The following is a 26,343-nucleotide window of genomic DNA, read 5'->3' as shown; positions in this document are numbered from 1 at the left end:
AACTCTTGATTGATATGCATGTTTGGAAGTGATTAAGGCAATTTTGTTCTTGAGCCTCTCTAGCCAAATAAGCTCACCTTGTTCTAATCCTTTGATAACCACTTTTGAGCCTATACTTTCCCCATTTCTTTGTTTTGAAGCTCATACACTAGCCCTAAGTGAAACAAACCATGATTACCTTAACCTTAGGGAATTTTGGAGCTTTGGAAGTGTTTTGGGAACAAGTGTGGTCTCCTTGGGGTTTCTAATGAATTGGCTGGTTGGTTCCTCTTCTTGTTTTGTGTTCAGAAATATGATTTATATCTTGTCTCTTACAGTTGTGTGCTAAAGAGAGAAAAGAAAAAAGACAGGATGAGAAAAAAAATAGAGAAAAATAAAAAAAATAAAAAAAAATGTGTGAATAATTGTGAATAATGGAGTCAAGAAGAGGATGGAATTAGAGGTTGTGGGTGTGTTTGAATGTGTTTTCACTTGTTCCCCATTGCTCCTCTATTTCTTTTGGTTTGTAGCTTTCTATCCATATTTTATCCTCCCTTGTCCTTGGCCCCATTACAACCATGAAAAGACCCTTTGATATGAACATGCATATGTTTTGAGTGTTGATATCAGAGGCTTGCCAAGTCTGTTTGTTGCTTGTTTTCTTGAGTGCATTGAGTTGACATTGTTTACCCTAGACACTTGAGAGAAAGACTGATAATGCATCTGTGAGGTTATGTTGCTTTTGATTTACCTCTTGAATTGATTAATCATTTTGTCATGCTTTGAATTGCTTGGATAATTTCATGAGTATCTGCTTTTTTCGATTTTGTGTTGGATATTGTCTACTTCTTTTCTCTGTCCAGATTTCTTGAGGACTGTGTAAATTTTATTTGTTTCCTTGCGAGTCTTTATTTTCTGTGTGCTGAGTTTGTGTCACTTCCCTGATGTCCTTTGAACTATTCCTTGATTTGCGTCTTGATTTTGCCCAGGAGTGCAAAAGACTAAGTGTGGTCTATTTTGATGAGTCAATATTTTATTCACTTCACTTAGTTTAGTGTGCTAGAATTAATCAGGGAATTGTGCTTAAATGTCCGGTATTTTTCCGTTTTTGCTAATTGTGCTTAATTTGACCAAAAATTCTTATTTTAATTAATTTGAATTATCTGAGCTTATTATTTGCATTATTGATTTTAGGGAAATTATTGGATAATATTTGGGACATTTTGGAGGTCAAAAGAAAATGCCACATCAAATATACTTTAAACTAAAATGAGTGAGGAGGTGTGGATTTAAATTATGGGAGTGCACATGGAGATGGGCTTGATTGGAGAAGCTAAGAAGTGGTGCTGGAAGAAAAAGAGGGGCTCACGGCCTTCACACAAGCAAAGCAGCAGCAGGTTGCATGCCCAGCGGGACCCATGGACAAATAAAATTTGGAGCATCCCAGCACATGAAAGAGGAAGTGGGGGCCACCACTTGTTGAAAGGGATGGATGCTCATGGTTTCTCTCATGATGGGAATTAGTTTTCTTTCTTGCAACCCATGAGACCCACACACACGGTCCAGCTGATCCAGCAGCTTCACGTCCAAGCAGTCCAGCAGTGTGCGTTTGACAGCAGGCTTCACGGGAATGAGGAGAGGAAGCATCCACGTCCAGTACAACAGCTCTTCTCGGTAACAGCAGCAAGGCATCCAACAGCTTGAAGAGAAGATGCACACGTTGAGGAGAGTGGTGTCACGGCATAGATGGAGCTGGAGCAGCCACCACCGAGAAGACTTCCTCACTTTCTTTTTGGTGAGCACACGGAGGCGGACCGGCAGCGAATGAAGGTGCAGCAGCCACCTTGAGAGGAAGCAAGCTCATGGCTGGAAGGAGAGGTGTCACGGCCAGCTTCCACACGGTCCAATAGCTTGAAGAGAAGAGATCAGCGACAAATGAAAGTGCAGCAGCTGCACTAGCAGATGGCAACACGTTCAACCAACTTTGAAAAGCCAAGCACATGAGAAAGAAAGGGGTGACGACAGCATGTGGTGGCAACAAAAGAAGCTGTCCAGCAAAGAAGTGTTGATCCACTTGGGGCTGAATGAAAGCAAGCAGGTGGCAAAAAGTAGAAACGGCCCACCACACGTCCACGCCCACGGCCCAGCTAACGTCCAGCAGATTGGAAGTGGTGTGTGCATGGAGAGAAGGGGGTGCAAAACGGAAGACAGCATTTTTCCAGCAGCACACGCTGCTGTGTCACGCCAAATCTCCACGGGTCATTCATCTTTCATTTTGCATTGAATGTTTGACTCCAAAGTTGCTTTCTTATTTCAGACGCCGTGTGCATTTAGTTATAAAAATTGTTTCAAGCACTTTTTACAGACTTTCTTTTAATTCCCGCACACCAATGTTTTTTTATTATCTGCTACATTTTAATTAGTTTACACATCTTTGCTTTAGGACTGTTCAGTTTGCTCTTTCTGTTTACTATGTTGCCTATTTTGTTCGATTTCTTTATTTTCCTGCATTTACAATTTCCTCAACTGGTTTAGAAACCGTTCGGTCTCAATGTAGAACCGTTCGGTCATCTGTAGGACCGTTCGGTCTTCATGTTTTGTTCGTTTGTTTCAATGCTTTCAATTATGTTTGGTCGTGTTTAAGTCCCAGTTTTAATTTAGTTTGTTTCTTATCACAAAAAACTATTTCAAAATCCCCCCACTTCGTGTTTGATCTGAGACTGAACCCACATTTGGTCCTTGAGAGACGACCTAGGAGTCACTTTCTATTAATTATACTGCATTAATTTTGCAATCAATTTTTGTGTGAGGTGCGACCCTCTCAGCACTATTTCTAGCTATTTTATAATTAATTTCTCTGAAAACATCCAAATGTAATTTTACAATGCTAGATTTAAACATGCATTAATTGGTACATCCTCCATCATTGATTGAACAATTCCCACTCTAATATTGTGTATGTATGTATGTATAAATAAAGACATGAATCAATATTGAGAACAAAAAATCTATTATTGTAATTCGATAATGTTGAACTGGCCAACCTTTACAGCGTACAACATCAGTGATGGAAATTCAGAAGTACCTCAAATTGGTGAATACTATTCCTACTTATTATTCCATTCCACAATAATGCAATCTCATTACCGTGTTGAAATGAAAGAGTAAATGGTGGATTATACTGCAAGCAAATAAAAAGCAATTCACATTTGAAGAAAAAAATATCAATGGGTAAATGTCAGAGCCATTAAAATCCACTCAGGATTCGCTTTAGTGGATTGCACGTGTCAAGAGAGGGGCTCGACACTCAGCTGGTAGAGGGAAGGTGTTGGCAGATGAGCGGACGTCCATTTTTGACGTGGGAAGCAAAACTTTGATTTTCAGGAAAACTCACGCCACTCTCTGCATGCAACCTCTCTTCCAAAACTCTGAAACTTCATTCTCTCCTCTTTCTCTCTAAATCTCCTTCATCTTCTCTCTTCGAAATCTCACCCTTTCTCTTCTCCAATCTTCGTTCAAGCACCGTAGAAGCACTTCCGGCGTCAAGAGCTTCAGTTTGAACCGATCGGTTTTGGGTTATGAACTGCTAAGTTCTTCTTCTCCTTTAGTCGTTCGTTCTCCGGCACATGCAAGCATAGTTGGTTCTTGGTATTCGGTTATAAACTTAAGTATATATATATATATATATATATATATATATATATATATATGTATTTGTATATTTTCGTTTATTCTTAAACACTACTCCAATAGTATCTTATTATATTTATCAAGCCTTCTAATATAAGTTTAGTAGTGCTCGGTCTTACACCAAGCGCTCTTACTGAGTAGTGCTCGGTCTTACACCAAGCGCTCAATCTCTTTCCTATAATCTATCTTGATGAAAATAGCGTTCATCCAACTTCAATAGAGTTTTCTCTCTACCGTGTTCGGTCAGTTATTGGCATTCGGTTTTCTTGATGATTAAACTCAAATAAGTTAAGTATTTATAAGCGTTCGGTTTCTTCATGTGAATTCTTCTAAGTATTATTCCTTGGATGTCTGGAAGTGTCTGCATCCATTGGTTTTAGCCTAGAGTCTTAGTACTTGGCATTTCAGTGTTCGGTTGGAGCTCTCAAGAGTCAATTCATCTACTTGGCTCACTTTCTAAGTAATGTTCGTTCTAGTCGTTCCTGTGATATATGATTGTACTCGGTTTCTTTCTCAACCCGATAGTAACCCTTTCGGTCTTAATCTGTTTTGGAATTGGAGACCTTTCAGTCTCACTCCAAGTGTTCGGTCTCTTTAAAGGTTAAAGTTTAACGTTCGGTATTTGGTAGCCTTAGTGATCCTTGAACGAATGGTTTAATTGAGATGATTATTAATGAAAGATGAAGAGAATATGATATTGATGAAATGTTTTGGATTATGGACGAGCGTTCCGAGGAGGAACGACTCATGATTGTATATTGAAATTGGTAAAGTATGAATGTGGGCATGCTAAGCTGGCGGTTCATCCTGATGTTCCGTGATTACTCGTCCTCACGTAGAGGAGGGTAAGTCATGTGTGGGAACGGCAGTAGGTCCTAGTCCTTATGGTTAATTTGGATAGATAGGACTAACCTCGGGTGGCAGCTGTTGAGGGTATCCCAGTTACTACATCACCCGAGCGCACGAACGTCTTAGCTACACAGATTTCATACAGTCCGGACAGTCAGTCTAGTATTAAGCTTTGTATGAACGAATGATGAATTTATCTTGTTTGGTTGATTGTGTGAAATATATGTTTATACATGAATTAAATTATATAAGCTTACCCTGTGTTTCCTATCTTGTCTGTTTTGTACGTTCGGTTGTCCTTCATTTGCAATGATCATCCGTGTGGATGTGAGCAGAAGGAGACGAGCTGCTGGAAGAGGTGCTGGAGGAAGATAACTTAGTAGAAGTAGAAGTTAAGACAAAACAGTAGGACGTTCAGTCAGTAGTGTAGTCTGATTGTAAGGTGATCGCTCGATCACCTTATCCCTTTGTTTTGAAAGACCGTTCGGTATGGGCTTTTGTAAACCGTTCTGTCAGAATGACTTCCCTTGTACAGTTTTAGCTTTAGTTCTTTCTGTAAGGTCGTCAGCCATAAACATACTCCTCTTTATTGTAAGACTGATCTGTAATATTATTCAATATAATTATTCTATCATATAGTTTTAGACTGTATTTTTGGGATGTTACAGTAAACTTCCCTTTAACCCCAATATTGCATTAAGATTCTAACCTGTGCAACTTCTACTGAAGTTCCTTCTTTAATCTTAAACTGACTATCACATTTTAAAGCTTCTTGTAATTTGACTTCACGCTGCTTAATTTCTTCATCATTCACAAAACCTAATTCTCAAAGGCAAGAAAATGATTTATTTGATCGAGCACTTTAAATTAAATTTGAACAAAATTTTATGCATTTATGCTAAAATAAAAATATTTAACAGGTATAAGTTAGATGCAATTATTTCACTACCATCATTATTGACAATGTTTGTTATAGTTATATAAAGGTATGCTTCTCCAGTTATGTTTGCTGAAACGAATATAATTATGCTAAAATTGTTGGGCAATGTGTTAAGACCTCGGCAAGTGTACCGAATCGTATCAAGTAATAATAAATGGTAAGACCAAGTATCGTTTCCCAAGAGACTCACGACACTAAACAGTCATTTAATTACTTAACTAATTAAGACTTTGAAGAACAATTTATGGTTTTTAAATGTAAAAACAAGAAAGTAAATATAAATGTAATTTTTCATCAATTGAAGAGAAACGCAAAAGTGAATGATGATGTTGGTATTATGAGATGAAGATGTTGTTGGGGTTTAGATTGCATCTAATCACCATGCATATAAGAATTCTTCTTCTTTATTAATTGTTAATGTCACTTTCTAAATTACTTAAAATCTGATGTCTCGTCGAAAGAAGTCTATCCTTAATTACTAGACCACAATGTCTTGCATCCCTAATAATTAATTTTGCATTATGAACGAAAGCTTAAGACAACCAAGCGTTCTATCCCTATGTCTTGGCAAAAGTTCCCTTGGGATAAATTCCCCAGTTCTAGGTTTCTAGGTATTTGTCAATAACAAAGAAAACCAAAAATCATGCCATGAATGAGTTAAACATAACAAGCATTGATCAAAGAAAATAACCCTAACAATTAATGAAAGAAGAATATATAAATAAGAATAAATTAAAATACATGAGAGTTTAGAGGTTACATCTTCCCCAACAACAAATAAGGTTTAGTTCTCTATTATCATGGAGAAACTAGATGAACAATGGAATGGAAGAGATAGAAAAACCCTAGAAACTGAAGAGGAGAGTTCTTATATGCCTAAATCTGCCTCCAAGGGGCGAACAATGTGTTTCTGTGCTCAAGCCATCAAGAGATATCAACCCTAGGTCATGCATGTCGTTAAATAGATCAAAAATAAAGTCCAAGCCCAATAAGTTGGCGCTCAACGCCCCTACTTAGGGCAACCGGGTGAGCTTGCGAAAGGAGTGGCGCTTAGGGCCCCTCAGAGGGTGCCCAAGCGGTGTGTGGCACGAACAAGCTGGAGCTTAGCACCCTTAATGGGGCGCCCAGGCATGGTGCGGTTGCAGGCTAGGGCTCAGCGCCCTGAATGGGGCACCCAGGCGGTGATGCGTGACATCCTGCGCTGAGGGCCCTTAAAGGGGCAACCAGGCGCCCTATGACCTTCTTCTCTGGTATATGAGTTCAAGCAAGCTTCTAAGTCAAAAAGGGTTGATTTAGTATGAAAATTGCATCACAGATAACGATATATTCAACCGTTATCAGTACCCCAAACTTGAAACTTTGCTTGTCCTCAAGCAAAATGTAACTTGGCTTAAACAAAATAATCATACTACAATAGTCCAACCACTCATATGTTAACTCAAGTTCCACAATTTGATAACATCCTGCCCAACATATTAATCACAATCAATAAATCATGCAAATGTTTTTAACACAACTATGAGCAACTGATGCGGCTGTCGCGACCCATCAAATTTGATGTGCATTGAAAATGCAGTATAGTGCTAGGAAGTGACTCCTAGGTCGTCTCTCAAGGACCAAATATGGTTCGAGTCTTAGGTCAAACATGTAGTGGGGGGTTTTGAAAGTGTTTTTGTGCTTAGAAATGAACTAAATTAAAACTGTAAATTAAATACAACCAAACATTGACCGAGACTTGGCTTTGATGAATGCCATAGCAAATGTATTCCCTGAGTCATATCTGATGTTATGTCGGTTCCAGATCCTTAAAAATGTTAAAGCTAAATGCAAAATGTTAGTTCATTCTACTGAGGTTTGGGAAGTGTTGATGGATGCATGGGAAAATGTGATGGATTGTGCTAATGAAAGCTTGTTTGCTGAGTATGTGAATGGTTTTCAATACACAAGCAGTTCATGGCCTTTGTTCTTTGAATATGTGAATTAGACTTGGATTATTCCGTACAACACATACTTTGTAAAGTTCTGGACGAACAAAGTAATGCATTTAGGGAACACAACCACAAATAGGTATGTTGTAATGTTATTTTATTTATTTGTTTTGTAGATAAATATTTATTTGTACTTGTTGAAGGTTTTTTTTTTTGTTTTAGGGCTGAATCTGCTCATTGGAGCCTGAAGAAAGTTCTGGGCAATAGTATGGGTGATTTGTGTTCTTGTTGGGATAATATTCATAACGTCATTATCCTACAACACAAAAAGATTAAGGCGTCATTTGAAAGTAGTTTGTTGCTCAGGAGTGACCATTTTAAAGGCTACAGATATAGAGAACTTATTGAGCGTGTGTCTCGATATGCATTGGATCTCATTGCTAAGGAATTGAAAATAGTGCAGCAGATAGGATTGGACTCCTCAAAGTGTGGATGCGTATTGAGACGTACATTTGGTGTCCCATGTGCATGTGAATTAACACGATATGATCCTAGGATGATCCCTATAGGTGAATTTCATATCATGTGGCGAAGATTGCATTTCTCAAATGTTGAATTAAATGAAACTAAGCCTCAGTTATCCATTAAAGATGAGTTGAAACAAGTAGAAGAACGATTCAATGAGGTTGACATTGGCGGTAAAGTCACCATCAAGCAGAAGTTATTTGAGATTGTTTGTCCTACATTGACATCAATGGTCCCTCCATTACATAAAGTCAAGACAAAGGGTGCACAAAAAAGTAAAGTTAAACGAAGTGAAAGGTCTACTACGCGGGATCCATCATATTTTGAGTATGTGGACGCCTTTCATTCAACCATAGAATCTTCCTCTGTGAGAAGTAAACTACAATGAAAGCCAAAAGCAATGAAGAAAAGGAGAGTTCCAATGGTAGACCAGTTTCATTCTACTACTCACCCCTTCATTGTGGACGTTGTTGATGTTGTGGCTGATGGTCACTGTGGGTATAGATGCATTGCTACGTTGTTGGGACTCAGAGAAGATTCATGGCCCGTTGTCAAGAATGAGTTGTACAAAGAACTCAGTGCATGGCGTGATGAATATGCAAGCCTAGTAGGAGGCTATGATAGACTAGAAGAACTGAGGAACTCTTTGTTGGTGCAATCACTGTCGACGGTAAGTGTTTCCCGTTTTATGTAGTTTCTTTATTACATTTTTTTTTCTAACAACTTTTATTCATAACAGGCTAACATGAGCAAGTGGATGACATTACCAGACATTGGTTATGCAATTGCTAACCGATATAACGTTATCTTAGTGTGTTTGTCATACTCTCAAAATTATACTATCTTCCCACTACGTTCCACACCACCTTCTGATATCACTCAACATCGCTTAATTTGTATAGGACATGTTCATGGATGTCATTTTGTGCAGGTAAGTGCATTTTGTTATGAATTCATTTTAAAATTACTTATAACTCAATTAATTATTGTAATTTGTATAATGCAGGTTAAGCTACAAGAAGGTTGTCCGTTGCCCATGGTGAATATCATGTCCTCAACCCACTGTTATCCTAAGGCACGAGCGTGGTCATTGATGACAAATTTATGAACACCGAAAAACGGCGCCACAAACTTGTTTAACAATCGGCAAGTGTGACCGAATCGTATCAAGTAATAAAACTAGGTAAGACCAAGTATCGTTTTCCCAAAGGACTCACGACCTAGTTAGCTATATGATTTGTTGATTATTTAAGACTTGTTAACAATTGATTGTAGGGTTTAAATGCAAAAGACAATAATTAAACATGTATGCATGAATTTGATCAATGGAAAAGAGGAATACAAACACTTTAATGAATTAGATGGATGAGTATGTTGTTGGGGTTATCAATTTCATCTTGTTCACTCTCATATACTTTAGGAATTCATCATTCTTTTAATTAATTGCTAATGCCACTCTCTAAATCACCTTGCAAGAAGGCCTATCCTTAATTACGAGTTCATACAATTCCTAGCATTCCTAGTAATTAATTCTGAAGTGCAGGAGCTTAAAGGCAACCAATATGCTATTGGGAGAAATTCCCCGGATCTAGATTTCCCCGTACGTTCCCATATCGACAAAATCAATAATCATGGCAGTGAATGAGTTAAACAAAGCAAGCATTAAGCAAAGAGGAAAATCCCTAACTAAAGATGAAAGAAAGCATGTATCTTAGTATAAGATGTTAAAACACAAATTCCATATATGAGAGTTTCACAAGACTACATTGATTCCCCAACAACAATACAAGGTTTAGTTCACCATATTCATGGTGAAACTAGATGAACAATAATGGAAGAATGAAAGAGATAGAAAAACCCTAGAAAGAGAAGAGAAGAGCTGTCACCATTTCCCAATCTACCCCCAAGGGGTGAAAAGTGTGTTTCTGCTTCCTCCCAGCCAAAGATACAAACCCTAGGACATGCAAGTCCTTAAATAGGGCATAAAAATAACATAAAACAAGTCCAAGCCCATAAAAACAAAAGAAAACCGGTCCAAGCCCACTTAGAATGGCGCTCAGCGGTATTTTACCGCTGAGCGGTACTAGCGCATGATCCAATTTGCCCCTCAGCTGCTGTTTTGCCCCTCAGCGGTGATTTTGGCACCTGAAAACTGCCGCTCAGCGCCAAATTTCCGCTCAGCGCCACTCGATCACATTTTTTTTTCTACATTCTGGTTGACTTTTCAGCATTATGGTTGACTGGTTGACTTTTCTGGTTGACTGGTTGACTTTTCTGGTTTCTGGTTTACTTTTCAGCACTCCAATCATTCGGTACTTCAATTCTTCTTTCAAATCATTCAATTAGCCTACAAAATAAAGGGAATCTTGCACAAAACCATTAAATTCACTTTCAACTCTCTTATTCACAAAACTAAAGCAAAAATATAAGTTCAAGCTAGTTTCTAAGTCTTAAAGGTTGCTTTTGGTATCAATTTTAAGCATAAAAATAACGGTTTTTCAACCGTTATCAGTCATCTATTTATACTAGTAGGATGCACACATTTGAACAGTTGATGGACAAAACAACATCTTATGTTGACTTAGGTGATTCATGATATTTATATTATGTATGAGGCTATGTAAAAATACACTATTATATTTTGTTATTTAAGTACTTATTGTCAGTATTCGTGATATTTATATTATTATTATTCGTGATATTTATGTAGTATTTATTTATGTATGAAGATATTTATCTTATCAATATCCCTGATATTTATATTAGTTGTTGTTAATTACGTTCTTATTTTTTTCCACTTAAACATACAAATATTTGATCATCTATATAACCAATATAAAAGAACATGTAACTCAAAATGAAAACATTGAAATTATAAGAAATTATAAATGTCTATTACAAAGTCTTGTAATACATAATGAAAAAATGAAATACAAAGTCCTATCAATTAGACGTCGACCGTCTACCATGCACATGCCTCGTCGATGCCCTCATTAGCAATCTGAAGCAGGTCCACTGACACCTGATGTGCAACAGTACCCTCGGTGACATGACGACACGATATCAAGGACTGTAACATTCTCGCCATTCGCCTAAATCTAGCCTGCATTATAATTATATCAAACAATTAAATAAACAAGGTGATCAAAATTTAATAATATAAGCAATGAAAAATAACATACTAGGGCGCCAGATGGTGAAGGTGGAGACGATCTACGATGGGGTCGTGCCTCCTATGGAACATCGGGGCGCTGTCTAGGCACAAGAGCCGGTCGCGCATCATCTACAGCAACAATAATATAAGGATGCGAAACCCTCCTGAACCACTGAATGTACCCATCGACACAATCAGAAGAGGATGCTGCATGTCTAACATTACTCACAACGTGATCTCTGAAGTGCAACCAAACATGATCAATGGCCACTACATCTACATCGGGAACCGTAGTCGGTGATCGTGGAATGTCGTGCTGAAACCTAAATTGCCTCAGCACACGCTCAGGCAAATGACGACAAAGGGTGTCACCAATCCGAGTCCATCGAGAATACATACAGATGCCGAAGAATGGCCGAATGCCCCGATGCCCCTCATACGGATGCCATACAACTATATTGTATGTCAGCGCATCCAACTGTGACCGAATCTCTGCGACAGTGGAACTCTGCCTAGGGCTCTGCCACCTCATGGCACGTGGTGTGGTATCATCGTAAGAACTCACCAACCACCTCCTCCCCATGCCAGGGAAATGTTCGTATATCCAACTCTAAAAAATAATTATTCAATTAAATTTCATCCATCTTAGAACATGGAAATAAATACATTAAATAAATGTCAAAGTTATAACTGTACCTGAAATAGAGTCAAATATTCAGCCATCTGCTTCGTGGAGGCGAGACTCGCATCCCCAAGCTGGTCGTACAAATAGGCGAGTGCAGCAACACCCCAGGCATATCTGCCACACGCGTGTACGTCTCTAAATAACAATAAGTAAGACACGCGTATAGAACTGGCACTCTTATTTGCAAAAATCGTGCATCCTACTAGATGCAACAAATATGCTCTAGCAGCATAGTCCCAATGCTGTGACTCACACCTCTGAACATATATCTCTCTAAGCCAGCTGAGTCTGACTTTCGAACCACGTGCGTCCTCCATCTCAGAACCTGTTGTGCCACCATCAACGCCGAGCAGTTGCACAAGGGCTGTACGAGCCTCCTCAAACTCCAACTCCTCCAAATCACACATTTGTCCCATCACGGGCAGGTGAAGTAATGTCGAGACGTCATCAAGAGTAATCGACATCTCCCCTATAGGGAGGTGGAAACTACTGGTCTCAAAATGCCACCTCTCTATGAATCCGAGGAGTAACCCCTTATCAACGTAATCATAACAAATCCCTGTAAGAGGCATCAAACTGGAATTCAACACAATATGTTGAATTCCCTCGTGGCATGGTCCTAACTTATTTACTTTTTTTTCGTGGGATATCAACTTCAGTGTGTCCCCTCGATCCTACACATCAATATTTAATAAAATTTCTATTAAAAAAATAATAAAATAAATTTTATTTTTGCACTCACCCGGCCTTGTGAAATATCATAAGCTACATGCTGAACATAGTGTGTCAGCAATGAACCATCACGTGGACCTCCAGGAAATCCACTGACATCCTCTTGTATGTCATAAACATCCGCATGCTCCTCCTCATCATCATCGTCGTTAGGGGCCTTAAATGCATTCTCCTCACCATGAGTCTCATACGCCTCATATGTTTGTTCCTCAAGGGCTCACTCCTCAGCTATGGGGTCATCCTGGATAGGAGCTGCACGACTTCTACGAGTAGAAACAGTAGGTCTTCTCCGAGCTTCGCCCTGCGATGAACTCTCTCCTCGAGAACTCTCACCTCGAGAACTAAAAAATGTACCACGAGTTCTTGCCATTTCTAACAATAATTTGTTTGTTTAATTTCAAAAATTAAGAAAATTATTGTTTTAAATATCATTAATAAACTATAACAAAATGCAATTCAAAATAAATTAAACTAATAAATAATTATTTTATTAACTACAAAAATATTAAATAAAAGAAACAATTAGCTAATTAATTAAAAAAACATATTTAAATATATTTCCATTTAATTATTATTAAATTAATTATTATTACAAATACAAATTTACTATAAATAAATTAAATACAAATACAAATTTACTAATATTAAATACAATTAAATTAATAATATTTATTTCAAGAAATAAAAATAATTTAAATATATAAAAGTTTACATATCTAATTCAAACTTAATCAATTCATTTAGAAACTATACCAAAATTTATAAAAGATTCAAATAATAATGTAAAAGGTTAAAGAAAATCTAAAAATAACTATATATATCAAATAACTATATTTAAAAAAAATTAACAAAAAATATATCAAATATATATTTCAGTTATAATAATATTAAAAACAATTAAAATATTAAAAAAAAATACAGCACCCGAGAGCCAAAACGGATGTGGGATGTCCGATTAGCCTGCAACGGATATCCCACATCCGTCGAAGACAAACGGATGTCCCACATCCGTTTTGGCCTTTCGTGAACACTGTTCAGACACGACAAAGCAGAAAGCACCATCACGTAAATGGAAAACAAACTTGGACGCCGCAGATCCGCTCCTCCACCCAGATGAACGGCCTCCCCCGCACCAACGGGTGCTCCACAAACAGTCCTCCGAAAAACGAAGAAGAAAGAAATGGAGGAAGAGAAGTGAAAGCTTAACGGAAGAGAGATTGGTAAACGGAAATGGAAGGAGAAGAGGCTTGATGGAAGAGAGATTGATAAACGGAAATGGAAGATAGAAAAACAGGTGCAGGAGTAAACTAGAGGTTTTAAATAAATTAAAATATTAAAATAGTAAAAGTAAATAAATGTAAAAAATTTTAACCTGAGGATATAATTGGAATTAAAGAAAATTGGGGAGGTGGAGGAAGAGGGGTGTGGTGGTGGAGGGAGCAACACCCTTATATTTTTTATCACCGTGCACATCAACTAAATGGAATCCCGTGAGCTGCTGGATTAGAAAACTGAGAGAGAAATGAGAAAAGTCGTAGCCCTCCATCTTGTTCACATTTATTTTATGGAGAGTCTTGAATTATATGACAACCCTCCAAATGTTCCAAAATGTATTTCCAAAAGTTTCCTATAATTAATAAAGCAAATAATTAGCCTCAGATAATTCAAATTAATTAAAATAAGAATTTCTGGTCAAATTAAGCACAATTAGCAAAAATGGAGAAATACTGGACATTCAAGCACAATTCCCTAATTAAATCTAGCACAATAAACTAGGTGAAGTCAAGAAAATATTGACTCATCAGCAACCACCATCTATGCTTAAAAGCTAAATCAATCATTAACTCAACATGCATCTCAAAATAATAGAGCGACATAAGACAATATTACTTCTCACAATTAAAAAGTTGAAGTAGCAAGGAGTTGGACTCAGGAAAGGAAGGAAAATTGCACAAAAGAAGAATCGCAGCCACCGCTCAACGCCATTTTCATCGTTGAGCGCCAAGCTTGCTGTTGAGTTCTCTGTCTGACGCCTAAGTGCCATTGCTGAGGGCTAATCTAGGTATCGCAGTCACCGTTGAGCGGTATTTCCACCGTTGAGCGCCAGAGTCTGCTGTTGAGTTCACTGTTTCACGCTTGGGCGCCAGAGTCTTCAACTTTTAGGATTTTATCTTTCATTCCTTTAATTAATTTTCATCTAGTTTCATCATGTCTATGGTGAACTAAACCTCTATTGTTGTTGGGGAAACGATGTAATCCTTTGATATTCTTACGTATTGAATTGATTCTTGATTATTGATGACAAATTTATGAACACCGAAAAACGGCGCCAAAAACTTTAACCCTCGGCAAGTGTGACCGAATCGTATCAAGTAATAAACTCGGTAAGACCAAGTATCGTTCTCCCAAAGGACTCAGGGCCTAGTTTAGCTATATGATTTGTTGATTATTTAAGACTTAAGAACAAATTGATTGTAGGTTTAAATGCAAGAGACAATAATTAAATATGTATGCATGAATTTGATCAATGGAGAAAAACAGAATACAAACACTTCAATGAATTAGATGGATGAGTATATTGTTGGGGTTATCAATTTCATCTTATCCACTCTCATATATTTTTAGGAATTCATCAATCTTTTCATCAATGCTAATGCCACTCTCTAAATCACCTTGCAAGAAGGCCTATCCTTAATTACGAGTTCATACAATTCCTAGCATTCCTAGTAATTAGTTCTAAAGTGCAGGATCTTAAAGGCAACCAATATGCTATTGAGAGAAATTCCCCGAATCTAGATTTCCCCGTACGTTCCCGTATCGACAAAATCAATAATCATGGCAATGAATGAGTTAAACAAAGCAAGCAATAAGCAAAGAGGAAAAACCCTAACTAAAGATGAAAGAAAGCATATATCTTAATATAAGACGTTAAAACACAAATTCCATATATGAGAGTTTCACAAGACTACATTGATTCCCCAACAACAATACAAGGTTTAGTTCACCATATTCATGGTGAAACTAGATGAACAATAATGAAAGAATGAAAGATAGAACCCTAGAAAGAGGAGGAGGTAGCCTGAGCATCCAAGATCTTCCTTCAAGGGGTGGAAAAGAGAGTGTTTTCTTCGTCTCAGCCAAAGATACAAACCCTAGGACGTGCAAGTCCTTAAATAGGGCATAAAAATAACATAAAACAAGTCCAAGCCCATAAAAACAAAAGAAAAGCGGTCCAAGCCCACTTAGAATGGCGCTCAGCGGTATTTTACCGCTGAGCGGTACTAGCGCATGATCCATTTTACCCCCCAGCTGCTGTTTTGCCCCTCAGCGGTGATTTCGGCACTTGAAAACTATCGCTCAGCGCCAAATTTCCGCTCAGCGCCACTCGATCACATTTTTTTCTGCATTCTGGTTGACTGGTTGACTTTTCTGGTTTCTGGTTGACTTTTCAGCACTCCAATCATTCGGTACTTCAATTCTTCTTTCAAATCATTCAATTAGCCTACAAAATAAAGGGAATCTTGCACAAAACCATTAAGTTCACTTTCAACTCTCTTATTCACAAAACTAAAGCAAATATATGAGTTCAAGCTAGTTTCTAAGTCTTAAAGGTTGCTTTTGGTATCAATTTTAAGCATAAAAATAACGGTTTTTCAACCGTTATCAATTATATATGCTTTACATCATTAATAGTTAGGGTTATAAGCCTGTCCTTAATCACTAGTTCATGCAATTCCTAGCATTCCTAGTAATTAAATGTGAAGATCAAGAGCTTTAAGACAACCAAGACTCATACCCTCATCCCTGAGAAATATTACTCTTGGGAGTAATTCAACAAGAACCTGAATTGTAAGGAACCTCCCGGCACTCATGCAATTCATAAATCATGCTATTGAATGAGTTAAACAAAGCAAGCGTTGTAACAGATGAATTACTCCAACAATTAATAAAAAACATATATTATTAAGAATCAATTCAAATACATGAGAGTTCACAAGGTTACATCATCCCCAACAATAAATAGAGTTTAGTTCATCATAGACATGGTGAAACTAGATGAATAATGGAGAAGAATGAGATAGAAAAACCCTAAAAGTAGAAGATGGAAGCTCCCACATCCAAATCCGCCTGTAGAGACTGAAAGAGTGTGCTGTCGCGCTCCCTCTGCCAAAGATACAAAACCTAGGGCGTCTAGGTCCTTTAAATAGAGTCGAATCAAAACAGAAACAAGGTCTGACCCATGTCGCTGGCGCTCAAGGGCCTTAAGTGGGACGCCCGGGCGTCGAACGATACTTTATGGGGCTTAACTGCCCAAAAGGGTCACCCAGGCGCTGTGCGGTGCACTTCTGGCGCTTAAGCCCCCTTGAGGGCTGCCCAAGCCTCGTGGATTTTTTCAGCACTGCATTTTTTTCTCTTTTTTTGCAGTTCTGCTTGCTCCTTGAGTTCCGACTCCTTCATACTTTGACTCCTTGATGACAAATTTATGAACACCAAAAAACGGAACCAAAAACTTGTTTAACCCTCGACAAGTGTGACCGAATCGTATCAAGTAATAAACTCGGTAAGACCACGTATCGTTCTCCCAAAGGACTCACGGCCTAGTTAGTTATATGATTTCTTGATTATTTAAGACTTGTGAACAAATTCTTGAGGTTTTAAATGCAAAAGACAATAAGTAAACATGTATGCATGAGTTTTGATAAATGGAAAAGAGGAACACAAACACTTAAACGAATTAGATGGATGAGTATGTTGTTGGGGTAATCAATTTCATCTTATCCACTCTCATATACTTTAGGAATTCATCATTCTTCTCATCAATGTTAATGCCACTCTCTAAATCACCTTGCAAGAAAGCCTATCCTTAATTACGAGTTCATACAATTCCTAGCATCCCTAACAATTAATTCTGAAGCAGAGAAGCTTAAAGGCAACCAACCCTCATATCCCTATGTCTAGGCAATATGCTATTGGGAGAATTTCCCTGGATCTAGATTTCCCCGTATGTTCCCATATCGACAAAATCAATAATCATGACATCGAATGAGTTAAACCATGCATGCTTTGAGCAAAGAGGAAAAACCCTAACTAATGATGAAAGAAAGAATGTATCATAAATATGATGTTTAAACACAAAATTCCATATATGAGAGCTTGAAAAGATTACATTGATTCCCCAACAACAATACAAAGTTTAGTTCACCATATTCATGGTGAAACTAGATGAACAATAATGAAAGAATGGAAGAGATAGAAAAACCCTAGAAAGACAAGAGGCGAGCCGTCACCATCTCCCAATCTACCTCCAAGGGGTGAAAAGTGTGTTTCTGCTTCCTCCCCGCCAAAGATACAAACCCTAGGAAGTCCTAAAGCTTATATACTATTCGAAATATTACAGAAAAGTGGGCCTAAGCCCAAAATAGTGCCGCTCAGCGGCAAACTACCACTCAGCAATAAGTGCGTGTGTTGACTCTTCCCCTCAGCGGCATTTTCACCCCTCAGCGGAGCCAACGGGAGTTCATTAGTGCCGCTCAACGGTAAACTGGCGCCGAGCGGTACTTGCGGCTTCTCTTCTTTTGCACTTTTTGAGTTCTTTTTTGATTCCATCTCTATCCTTCTTCACTTCTTTCATCAAATACACCTTAAAACCTGCATAAAACACTGAAATCAAGCATAAACCTGTCCAGTTCTCTTATTTCCAAAAATATAAACAAAATCATGATTCCAAGCTAGTTTTTGAGTGTTAAAGGTTGCTTTTAGTATCAATTTTAAGCATGAAAATAACAGTTTTTCAACTGTTATCACAGCCCCAAACTTAGAACTTTGCTTGTCCTTAAGCAAACAAGATGTAACTCAATCTTCTACCAATCAATACAATGGGTCACTCCATTCAAAAATCCTCTTTTCAAGATAAGTAAGTACTCAATTAAGCTCATGACAAAAAACTTCAATCAAGGCATGCACATGCTTTAGTGTTCACACAATCACCTAGTATCCAACAAATGCTTCTTTTCATGAATGATCAATCAACTAAGTATGGATGTTCATGTGCTCATGGAATCTTTCCTCACTAGATAAAGTGTTTCACTCAAAAACACAAGTGTATAAGAGGTAATCACTCATTCACTCTACTATCATAATGTCACATGAATTGACTTTGCCTTTCATTTAACCATAATCAAATACATTCACAAGAATGCATCATCACAAGGACTTTTCAATGGCTTATAATGTAAATTGGTTTTTCTAGATCACAAAACCCTTGAGTTAAGAGAATCATATAGACACAATCATTCTTACTTATTCCCAACTTTCCTTTGCATTGAGCTTTGCTTTTTCTTCTCTTTTCTTTCTCTTTTTCTTCTCTTTTCTTTCTCTTTTTCTTTTTCTTTTCTTTTTCACATCTTAGCTCTTAGCTCAATGCTTTCAATTTCCTTTTCATAACTTCCCAATAACCCCAAACTTGAACATTCATCAATACCACAAAATATTTTTTACTTAACTCAAGGTAAAGCTTTTCACAAGGGGTTTTCAAATAATGTTCAAGGCTAAGGGTTCAAAGGATAGAACACATAGTGCTCTCTTTTGTGGCTAAAATCATGCATTTGGCTAATAAAAGGGTTACCAACAAATGGCCTTGATCGTATGATGCAAACAAGCAATTGATTCAATCATAGAAAACTTGGGCAAAGTTATTCATACTTTCAAAGTAATAACATTCAATCACAACAACTCTAGAGCTCAAAGCCTCACATATAAGCTCATTCACATTCCACATATACACATCCTGCTTAGTATCATAATCACAATCACAACATCATGCATTTGTTCACAATAGTGTCAAAATTACATCATAGATAACGATATTTTCAACCGTTATCAATTGTGTTTTGTGTAGACATTGTGGTCCTGATTTATTTTTTTCGAATTGTTTTACAAGTAGTGGTCCCCTGTCATCTATGAGTGTTTCCTTAGTGGGGATGTTACTTTGTTCCCATGTCCCCTATCTGTGTGAGAGTTTGGTTAGTGAGTGAGTGTAATAATAATCATTCCCCCCATAATGTACAGGAATTAAAAGCAACTTGTTGATATGGATGATGAACGTATTAAAGTTGTTGTCCACCATACTGGACATTTTGTTAGTGATGATAAGGATGGGATGTTAAAATTTGATGGAGAGAGAGTAGAATGGTCTTGTGATCCAGACATGTGGAGCTATTTTGGCATAGTAGCTGTTAAGCCTTGACAAGTGTAACCGAATCATATCAAGTAATAATAAATGATAAGACGAAGTATCGTTCCCCAAAGATTTAAATGCAAATAATAAAAAGTAAATATGAATGCATGTATTGATCAATTGAACAAAAGAAGAAAAACATGATTGAAATATATGGAATGATAATGTTGTTGGTGGTTTTCAATTCATCCTATCCACTCTCATGTATTCAAGAATTCATCTTCTTCATTAATGTTAATGCTACTTTCTAATTTACCTTAAACCCAATGTCTTGGTGAAGAAAGCCTACTCCTAATCACTAGTTTACAATGTCTTGTCTCCCTAGCAATTATTCACGCATTACATTCGCACAGAAGCTTAAAGGAAACCAATCCTCCTATCCCTATGTCTAGGCGATATTACTATTGGGATAATTTCTTCATGTCTAGATTTATCTATATGTGTCCATACAAATAAAATCAATGATCATGCAATTGAATGAGTTAAACAAAGCATGCATAGAGTATAGAAGAAAAACCCTAACAATTAATGAAAGAAAGCATATGGATTAAAGAACCAATTCAATACATGAGAGTTTCAAAGGATTACATTGATTCCCCAACAACAATGAATATTTAGTTCACCATAATCATGGTGAAACTAGATGAAAAATAATGAAAGAATGAAAGATGGAACCCTAGAATTTGAAGAGTGAAGCTTGAGCATTCAAAATCCTCCTCCAAGGGGTGAAGAAAGTGTGATTTTGCTTCGTTCTGCCAAAGGATACTAACCCTAGGTCGACTAAAACCTTATATAGACTCCTAAAGATTACAGAAAAGTGGCCCAAGGCCCATTAAAATGGCGCTCAGCAGTAATTACCGCTCAGTGATAACAGTTGAAAAACTGTTATTTTTACACTTGAATTTGACCTTAAAGACAACCCTTATGACTTAGAAGTTAGCTTGGAATTATGTTTTTGTTGAAGTTTTGGAAATAAGAGAGTTGGACATGTTTTATGCTTGATTTCCTTGTTTTTGCAGGTTTTTGAGATGAATTGAGTGAAAGAAGTAAATGAGCTAGGAGTTGGATTCAGAAAAGGAAGAAAAAGTGCATTAAGAGAAGAAGTCGCAAGTACCGCTCAGCGCCATTTACCGCTGAGCGGCACTTTAAAGACCCGCAGTCACCGTTGAGGGGCAAAACTGTAGCTGAGGGGTAGAATAACAGTCACGCGCTTACCGCTAAGTAGTATTTACCGCTGAGCGGCATTCTTATGGGCTTGGGCTTACTTTTCTGTAATTTTTAGAATACTATATAAGGTTTTAGTTAAACTAGGTCAGGGATCTTTGGCTGGAACGAAGCAGAAACACACTCTTTCACCCCTTGGAGGAGGATTTTGGATGCTACAACTCCTTTCTCACCTTTCTAGGGTTTTATCTTCCACTCTTTCATTATATTTCATCTAGTTTCACCATGAATATGGTGAACTAAACCTTTATTGTTGTTGGGGAATCAATGTAATCCTTTGAAATTCTCATGTATTGAATTTGTTCTTCAAGATCTTTTAAAGATACATGCTTTCTTTCATTAATTGTTAGGGTTTTTCCTCTTTGCTCTAAACATGCATTGTTTAACTCATTCGATGTCATGATTATTGACTTTGTCGATATGGACACATACGAGGAAATCTAGATTTGGGGAATCTCTCCCAATAGTAGTATAAACCTTGACATAGGAGTATGATGGTTGGTTGCCTTTAAGCTTCTGTTCTTTATAATGCATGAGTAATTGCTAGGGAGACAAGACATTGTAAACTAATGATTATGATTAGGCTTTCTTCGCCGAGACATCGGGTTTAAGGTAATTTATAAAGTGATATTAACAATTAATGAAGAAAGACGAATTCTAGAATACATGAAAGTGCATAGGATAGGATGAAATTGATAAACCCCACTTTCGTGATTATCAAGAATAGCATTCCTATCATAAACAATGATTTCTTGCTCTTAACCTCATAGCATGTGATAACTGATCTGACATTCACGAATTGAACGGATAAATGAGCTATGACCATACCAGACTCTGGTGAATTACTCACTTCCAATAAAAAGAAAAAATAAAATTAGGATTAAAATTAAAAGAAGAAAATGTCAAAGAAAAACTTGTTCAGTTGAAGAATTTCAAGATGATAATCTTTTTGTCTACCGAACTTCCTTATTTATCAGTTTTTGATCTCTACTTTAACACAACATATAGGTAAATTTTTTCTATAACTCATCTTTCAATTAAAAAAAAGACTTAGTTATTAATCCAATCTAAAAAATGAGTGTATTAGGTAAGAGAGCCTCAATTTAAGTATGTATATTTCAAAATATTAGTACAATAATTTAGTGAACCATAACTATGACATAAAAAAAGTATGCCATTAAATAAAATTCGAACATTACATAATATAGATTGAATAACATCTACAGAATATACATTGTTGGACTACTTGGGTATTACAATTACACACTATATTTTATAGATGACATCAATTGCAGAACACTATAACACGATCTTCCCTATAGCCTTTTAGAAAAAAGGTACATAATCACAGTTTATGTAGGACTAAAAAAATTAACACATAAGTTCATATCCCTTTTGCTTAACTTTCTAATGGACCCCGTAAACTAAATAACAGATACTATACTAATAACTTGCAGCAATTTCTTCTTCATTCCTGTAAAAGAAAAGATTAAAGGCTTAAATTTACAGCATAACAAAATTACTGCAGAAGTAGCAATTTCTTCTTCATTCCTGCAAAAGAAAATATTAAAGGCTTAAATTTACAGCACAACAAAATTACTGCAGAAGAAACACAGAACCGAGTAGCTAATCTTCACAGTTAAAGGAATCTCCTTTAAGAGTGATTTGAAAAACACCCTATAACTTATTCTATTCTTTTTCTTTTTAATAGATGGTTTTCAGCGAACAAAATCTTCACTAAATTCATTTCAGCTTTCCAACCAATCGGAATTTTTGTAGTTAACTTGTTTACGAAAATCACTACTATATCTATACTGTACTGAAACTACCAGACAAGTTTTATAGACTTGAATTCAAAACACAATCTTTAAGTAATGAATGTGATAATAGTTAAATCTGTATATGCTCATGATATTAGGCGGTGCTGTAAAAGTACTCCAATGATGATGAAGTCTAAAGATAGAACACGATATTTATGGCCAACAGCGTAAACACCCTGAGGCAAAAATGATTGACACCACAACAATGAAAACACTCATTTGACACCCTTTATTTTCCACAACTGTGTGATACATCAAAATGCGGGAGATTTTATGCAGAACATGCAAAAAATAAAATAAATTAGAGTGAAGTTAACAAACCTCATCATCATCATCATCTCCACCATCTTCCTTCTTCTTCTTGAGCCGGGTAGTACCTCCTTCTTTGGTGATGGGTAATTTCATTGCTCCAAAGGGAGTGTCAACATCAATATGTCCTTTAATGGAGTAACCTGTCCCCCGTCCTCTGATCATGTCCCAAAGTGCAGAGCCAAAATCCTTAGGCCTGAAGGTAATTGGAACATCAATGTCAGTAATCCCAGTTTTGACAAGCTTTGCAGATTTGGAAAGTTCGGCTCCTCCAATGCTAACATCACCAAGCCAGACCTCATAATCAAGTGCATTGAGGCCCAGGTCAAAGTCATTCTTGTTGTCCAACTTCAAATGAAGAATAGCAACTGTCTCTTCAAAAGAAAACCTCTCAAACTGAATTTTATCGAGATCAACATCAGGCTTGTATGGAATGGGGATTTCTCCATTTTTCTCCAAGGGTAGAGTGAGCCTTCCAAGCACAGGAACATCAACAATGAGATCAACCTTTACCTTGTAAGGAATGATGCTTCCTGGTTTAATATCAGCATAGGTTTTCTTTATGTCATCATAAATCAAAATAAGCGGAATCTTGACTGTCTCCTCTCCGTGTGCATGAATTGTACCTGAATCTGGTATCAACCCTGAAACCAGTTTCCTTCCATCACTCTCAATCAAGTAGTTTATGTCAATTAGGGGTATTGGCACCGGATTTGGGTTCTTTATGAGAACATCAACAACAAGGTCTACCTTCTGAAGATTGATTGAAGGAATGTGTATCCCTGTAACATCTGCAGTTGGCTTCCCAAATCCAATTGCTTCCTCAATCTTCTCACCAATGTCCGAAATGAAATCCTTCACTGTATCAAGAAATCCACCCTTTCCATCCTCTTCCTTCTTCTTTTCATCATCCTTAGCACCCCTTTCCACCACGTGTGGCTTATCAGATGAAGACATGTCTAAATACTCAAAGATCAAATAAATTAGTTGGGTAATATTTAACAACAAAAGTCAAAGGAAAAATCAGTTACTAGTTAACTTTGTACATCAATAATATACAGAAGAAAAGCTGCAACAATCAGGATCACATCAATAATTTACACACATTATTCACAAATCACTATACAGGGTCAAACAGTTGACAACAACGTTTCTATTTTCACAGTAACAAGCATTTAGGGCATGTTTAATTCTCTTCACACTTTTGCAGTTCTGTTGCCTATTTATACCATACAAAAAAACGCTAAAAGTATCAAAATACTTTTTTTTTTTGCTAATGTTTGAAGATACAAAGTAAAAAGAATTAAGTTATACTTTTATTTATTTCTGACAATACAAATAGAAATTAAATAAAAAAAAGTAATTTTTGCTTCTTGATTACCAAATATTGCTTAACTTATTTTAGATATGTTTAATTGTGTTATTATTTATGCACCAAAACCATATCAGGATAACACTGAATTTAATAATTTTGCTTGTCTTGTTCTTTTTTTCCAAATATATTTCCCACTGATCAAGACGAAGGGTACCCAGAACCAAAATACCAAACCTTAATCAATGATTACATTCCAACACACCAACCAACAAAAATCCAAAACATGAAGTGCACCATGCTTCCAAAACAACCATGCTATAATCGGGTAAAAGGGGATCCTAACACAGAAAATCAACGGTGAATAGAATGGAAACAAGAGAGATAGGGAAGTACCTTAGATCAGTGGTGATTGAATTGAAAATTAGGAAAACGGAGAAAGAGAAACAAAGGTGGTTGTGGGAGTAAATAATAAAATGAGAACAAGATTTGTGAGAGCCATTAGTCCATCAACGGTCACGGTTTTACTAGGATATATGATCAATAAAAGCCGTTGATGAAATTTGTAGCTTTTTTTTTTTTTTTTGTATTACCCGATACCGCAGGAAGCGTGTTACGTGTATGGACGATGGTACCTCCCATGGACGATGGTACCTCCGATAGTGAGTTTGCTGAAAACGACGTCGTTATAACAAATAGAACCCAAAGCTGCAATTTTTATTTAGTTTTTCTATATATTAGTATCGGTTTGTGTTTTAATTTTTTTGGTGTATTTATTTAAACAAAATTCATTTTAATCCCTATTGTTATGGAGCTTCAATTGATTCATTTACCGGATTATTACTTTTTGACACCATAATTTACACTATTAGAAGAGATTGAACAACAATTTTAGAGTCTTCTAACTAATAGAAATTGTTTCGGTATCTGGGTCCGAGACTGTTTTTCCTCCTTCTTATTTATTATGCTGATGTGAGTATCGTTCTCCCAAAGGACTCACAGCCTAGTTAGTTATATGATTTCTTGATTATTTAAGACTTGAGAACAAATTGTTATAAGTTTCAAATGCAAAAGACAAAAAATAAACATGTATGCATGTGATGATCAATGGGAAAGAAGAAACAAAGCCCGTGAGTTGAAATATGTGGATGAGTATGTTGTTGGGGCAATCAATTCCATCTTATCCATTCTCATATATTTTAGGAATTCATCATTCTTTTCATCAATGTTAATGTCACTCTCTAAATTACCTTAAACCCGATGTCTCGGCGAAGAAAGCCTAATCATAATCACTAGTTTACAATGTCTTGTCTCCCTAGCAATTAATCATGCATTATAGTGAAGGGAAGCTTAACGGCAACCAACCATCATATTCCTATGTCTAGGTTTATACTACTGTTGGGAGAGTTTCCCCGGATCTAGATTTTACCGTATGTGTCCATATCAATAAAACCAGTAATCATGACATCGAATGAGTTAAACAATGCATGCTTTGAGCAAAGAGGAAAAACCCTAACTAATGATGAAAGAAAGCATGTATCATAAATATGATGTTTAAACACAAGATTCCATATATGAGAGCTTCAAACGATTACATTGATTCTCCAACAACAATACAAAGTTTTGTTCACCATATTTATGGTGAAACTAGATGAACAATAATGAAAGAATGGAAGAGATAGAAAAACCCTAGAAAGAGAAGAGGAGAGTCGTCACCATCTCTCAATCTACCCCTAAGGGGTGAAAAGTGTGTTTTTGCTTCCTCCCAGCCAAAGATACAAACCCTAGGACGTCCTAAAGCTTATATACTATTCTAAAAATTACAGAAAAGTAGGCCCAAGCCCAAAATAATTGCGCTCAGCGGTAAGTGCGTGTGTTGAATTCTTCCCCTCAGTTACACTTTCACCCCTCAACGGTGCCAATGAGTCTTAAGTAGTGCCGCTCAGCGGTAACATGGCG

The 26,343-nt window shown here is 36.8% G+C and overlaps 2 protein-coding genes across 4 annotated transcripts; one reads left to right on the top strand and one right to left on the bottom strand.

Moving 5' to 3' along the window:
• The first annotated feature begins 8,311 nt into the window (after positions 1–8,311).
• On the top strand, positions 8,312–10,507 carry LOC148198499 (uncharacterized). The gene is made up of 5 exons (XM_088116201.1): positions 8,312–8,581; positions 8,651–8,842; positions 8,918–8,997; position 9,187; positions 10,424–10,507. Exons 1-5 carry the CDS (start codon positions 8,312–8,314, stop codon positions 10,505–10,507), a joined length of 627 nt encoding a protein of 208 aa, XP_087972327.1.
• Positions 10,508–22,125: 11,618 nt separating this feature from the next.
• Positions 22,126–24,941, bottom strand: LOC124847403 (uncharacterized). Of its 3 annotated transcripts, none has more exons than XM_047324888.2 (3): positions 24,781–24,941; positions 23,085–24,031; positions 22,126–22,494 (listed from the first exon to the last, which is right to left on the bottom strand). In XM_047324888.2, exons 2-3 carry the CDS (start codon positions 24,027–24,029, stop codon positions 22,489–22,491), a joined length of 951 nt encoding a protein of 316 aa, XP_047180844.2. In that variant the 5' UTR covers positions 24,030–24,031; positions 24,781–24,941; the 3' UTR covers positions 22,126–22,488. The 3 variants fall into 3 exon arrangements, with proteins under 3 accessions (XP_047180844.2, XP_087970928.1, XP_087970927.1); XM_088114802.1 differs by having other exon boundaries at positions 22,126–22,417; XM_088114801.1 differs by lacking the exon at positions 22,126–22,494 and having other exon boundaries at positions 23,076–24,031.
• Positions 24,942–26,343: the final 1,402 nt, after the last annotated feature.

The sequence above is a fragment of the Vigna umbellata genome, chromosome 5, assembly GCF_029865625.1.
Source record: "Vigna umbellata cultivar VRB3 chromosome 5, Vumbellata_1.0, whole genome shotgun sequence".
Classification (NCBI taxonomy): domain Eukaryota; kingdom Viridiplantae; phylum Streptophyta; class Magnoliopsida; order Fabales; family Fabaceae; genus Vigna; species Vigna umbellata.
Note: the sequence above shows the minus strand (reverse complement) of the source record. Positions and strands in the feature narration are given on the sequence as shown.

Coding starts and splice junctions, on each gene's coding strand:
- LOC124847403 (XM_088114801.1), bottom strand. CDS start 24,029: ATGTCTTCATCTGATAAGCCACACGTGGTGGAAAGGGGTGCTAAGGAT.
- LOC148198499 (XM_088116201.1), top strand. CDS start 8,312: ATGAAGAAAAGGAGAGTTCCAATGGTAGACCAGTTTCATTCTACTACT. Junction 8,582..8,650: donor TGGTGCAATCACTGTCGACG/GTAAGTGTTTCC, acceptor TATTCATAACAG/GCTAACATGAGCAAGTGGAT. Junction 8,843..8,917: donor ATGGATGTCATTTTGTGCAG/GTAAGTGCATTT, acceptor TGTATAATGCAG/GTTAAGCTACAAGAAGGTTG.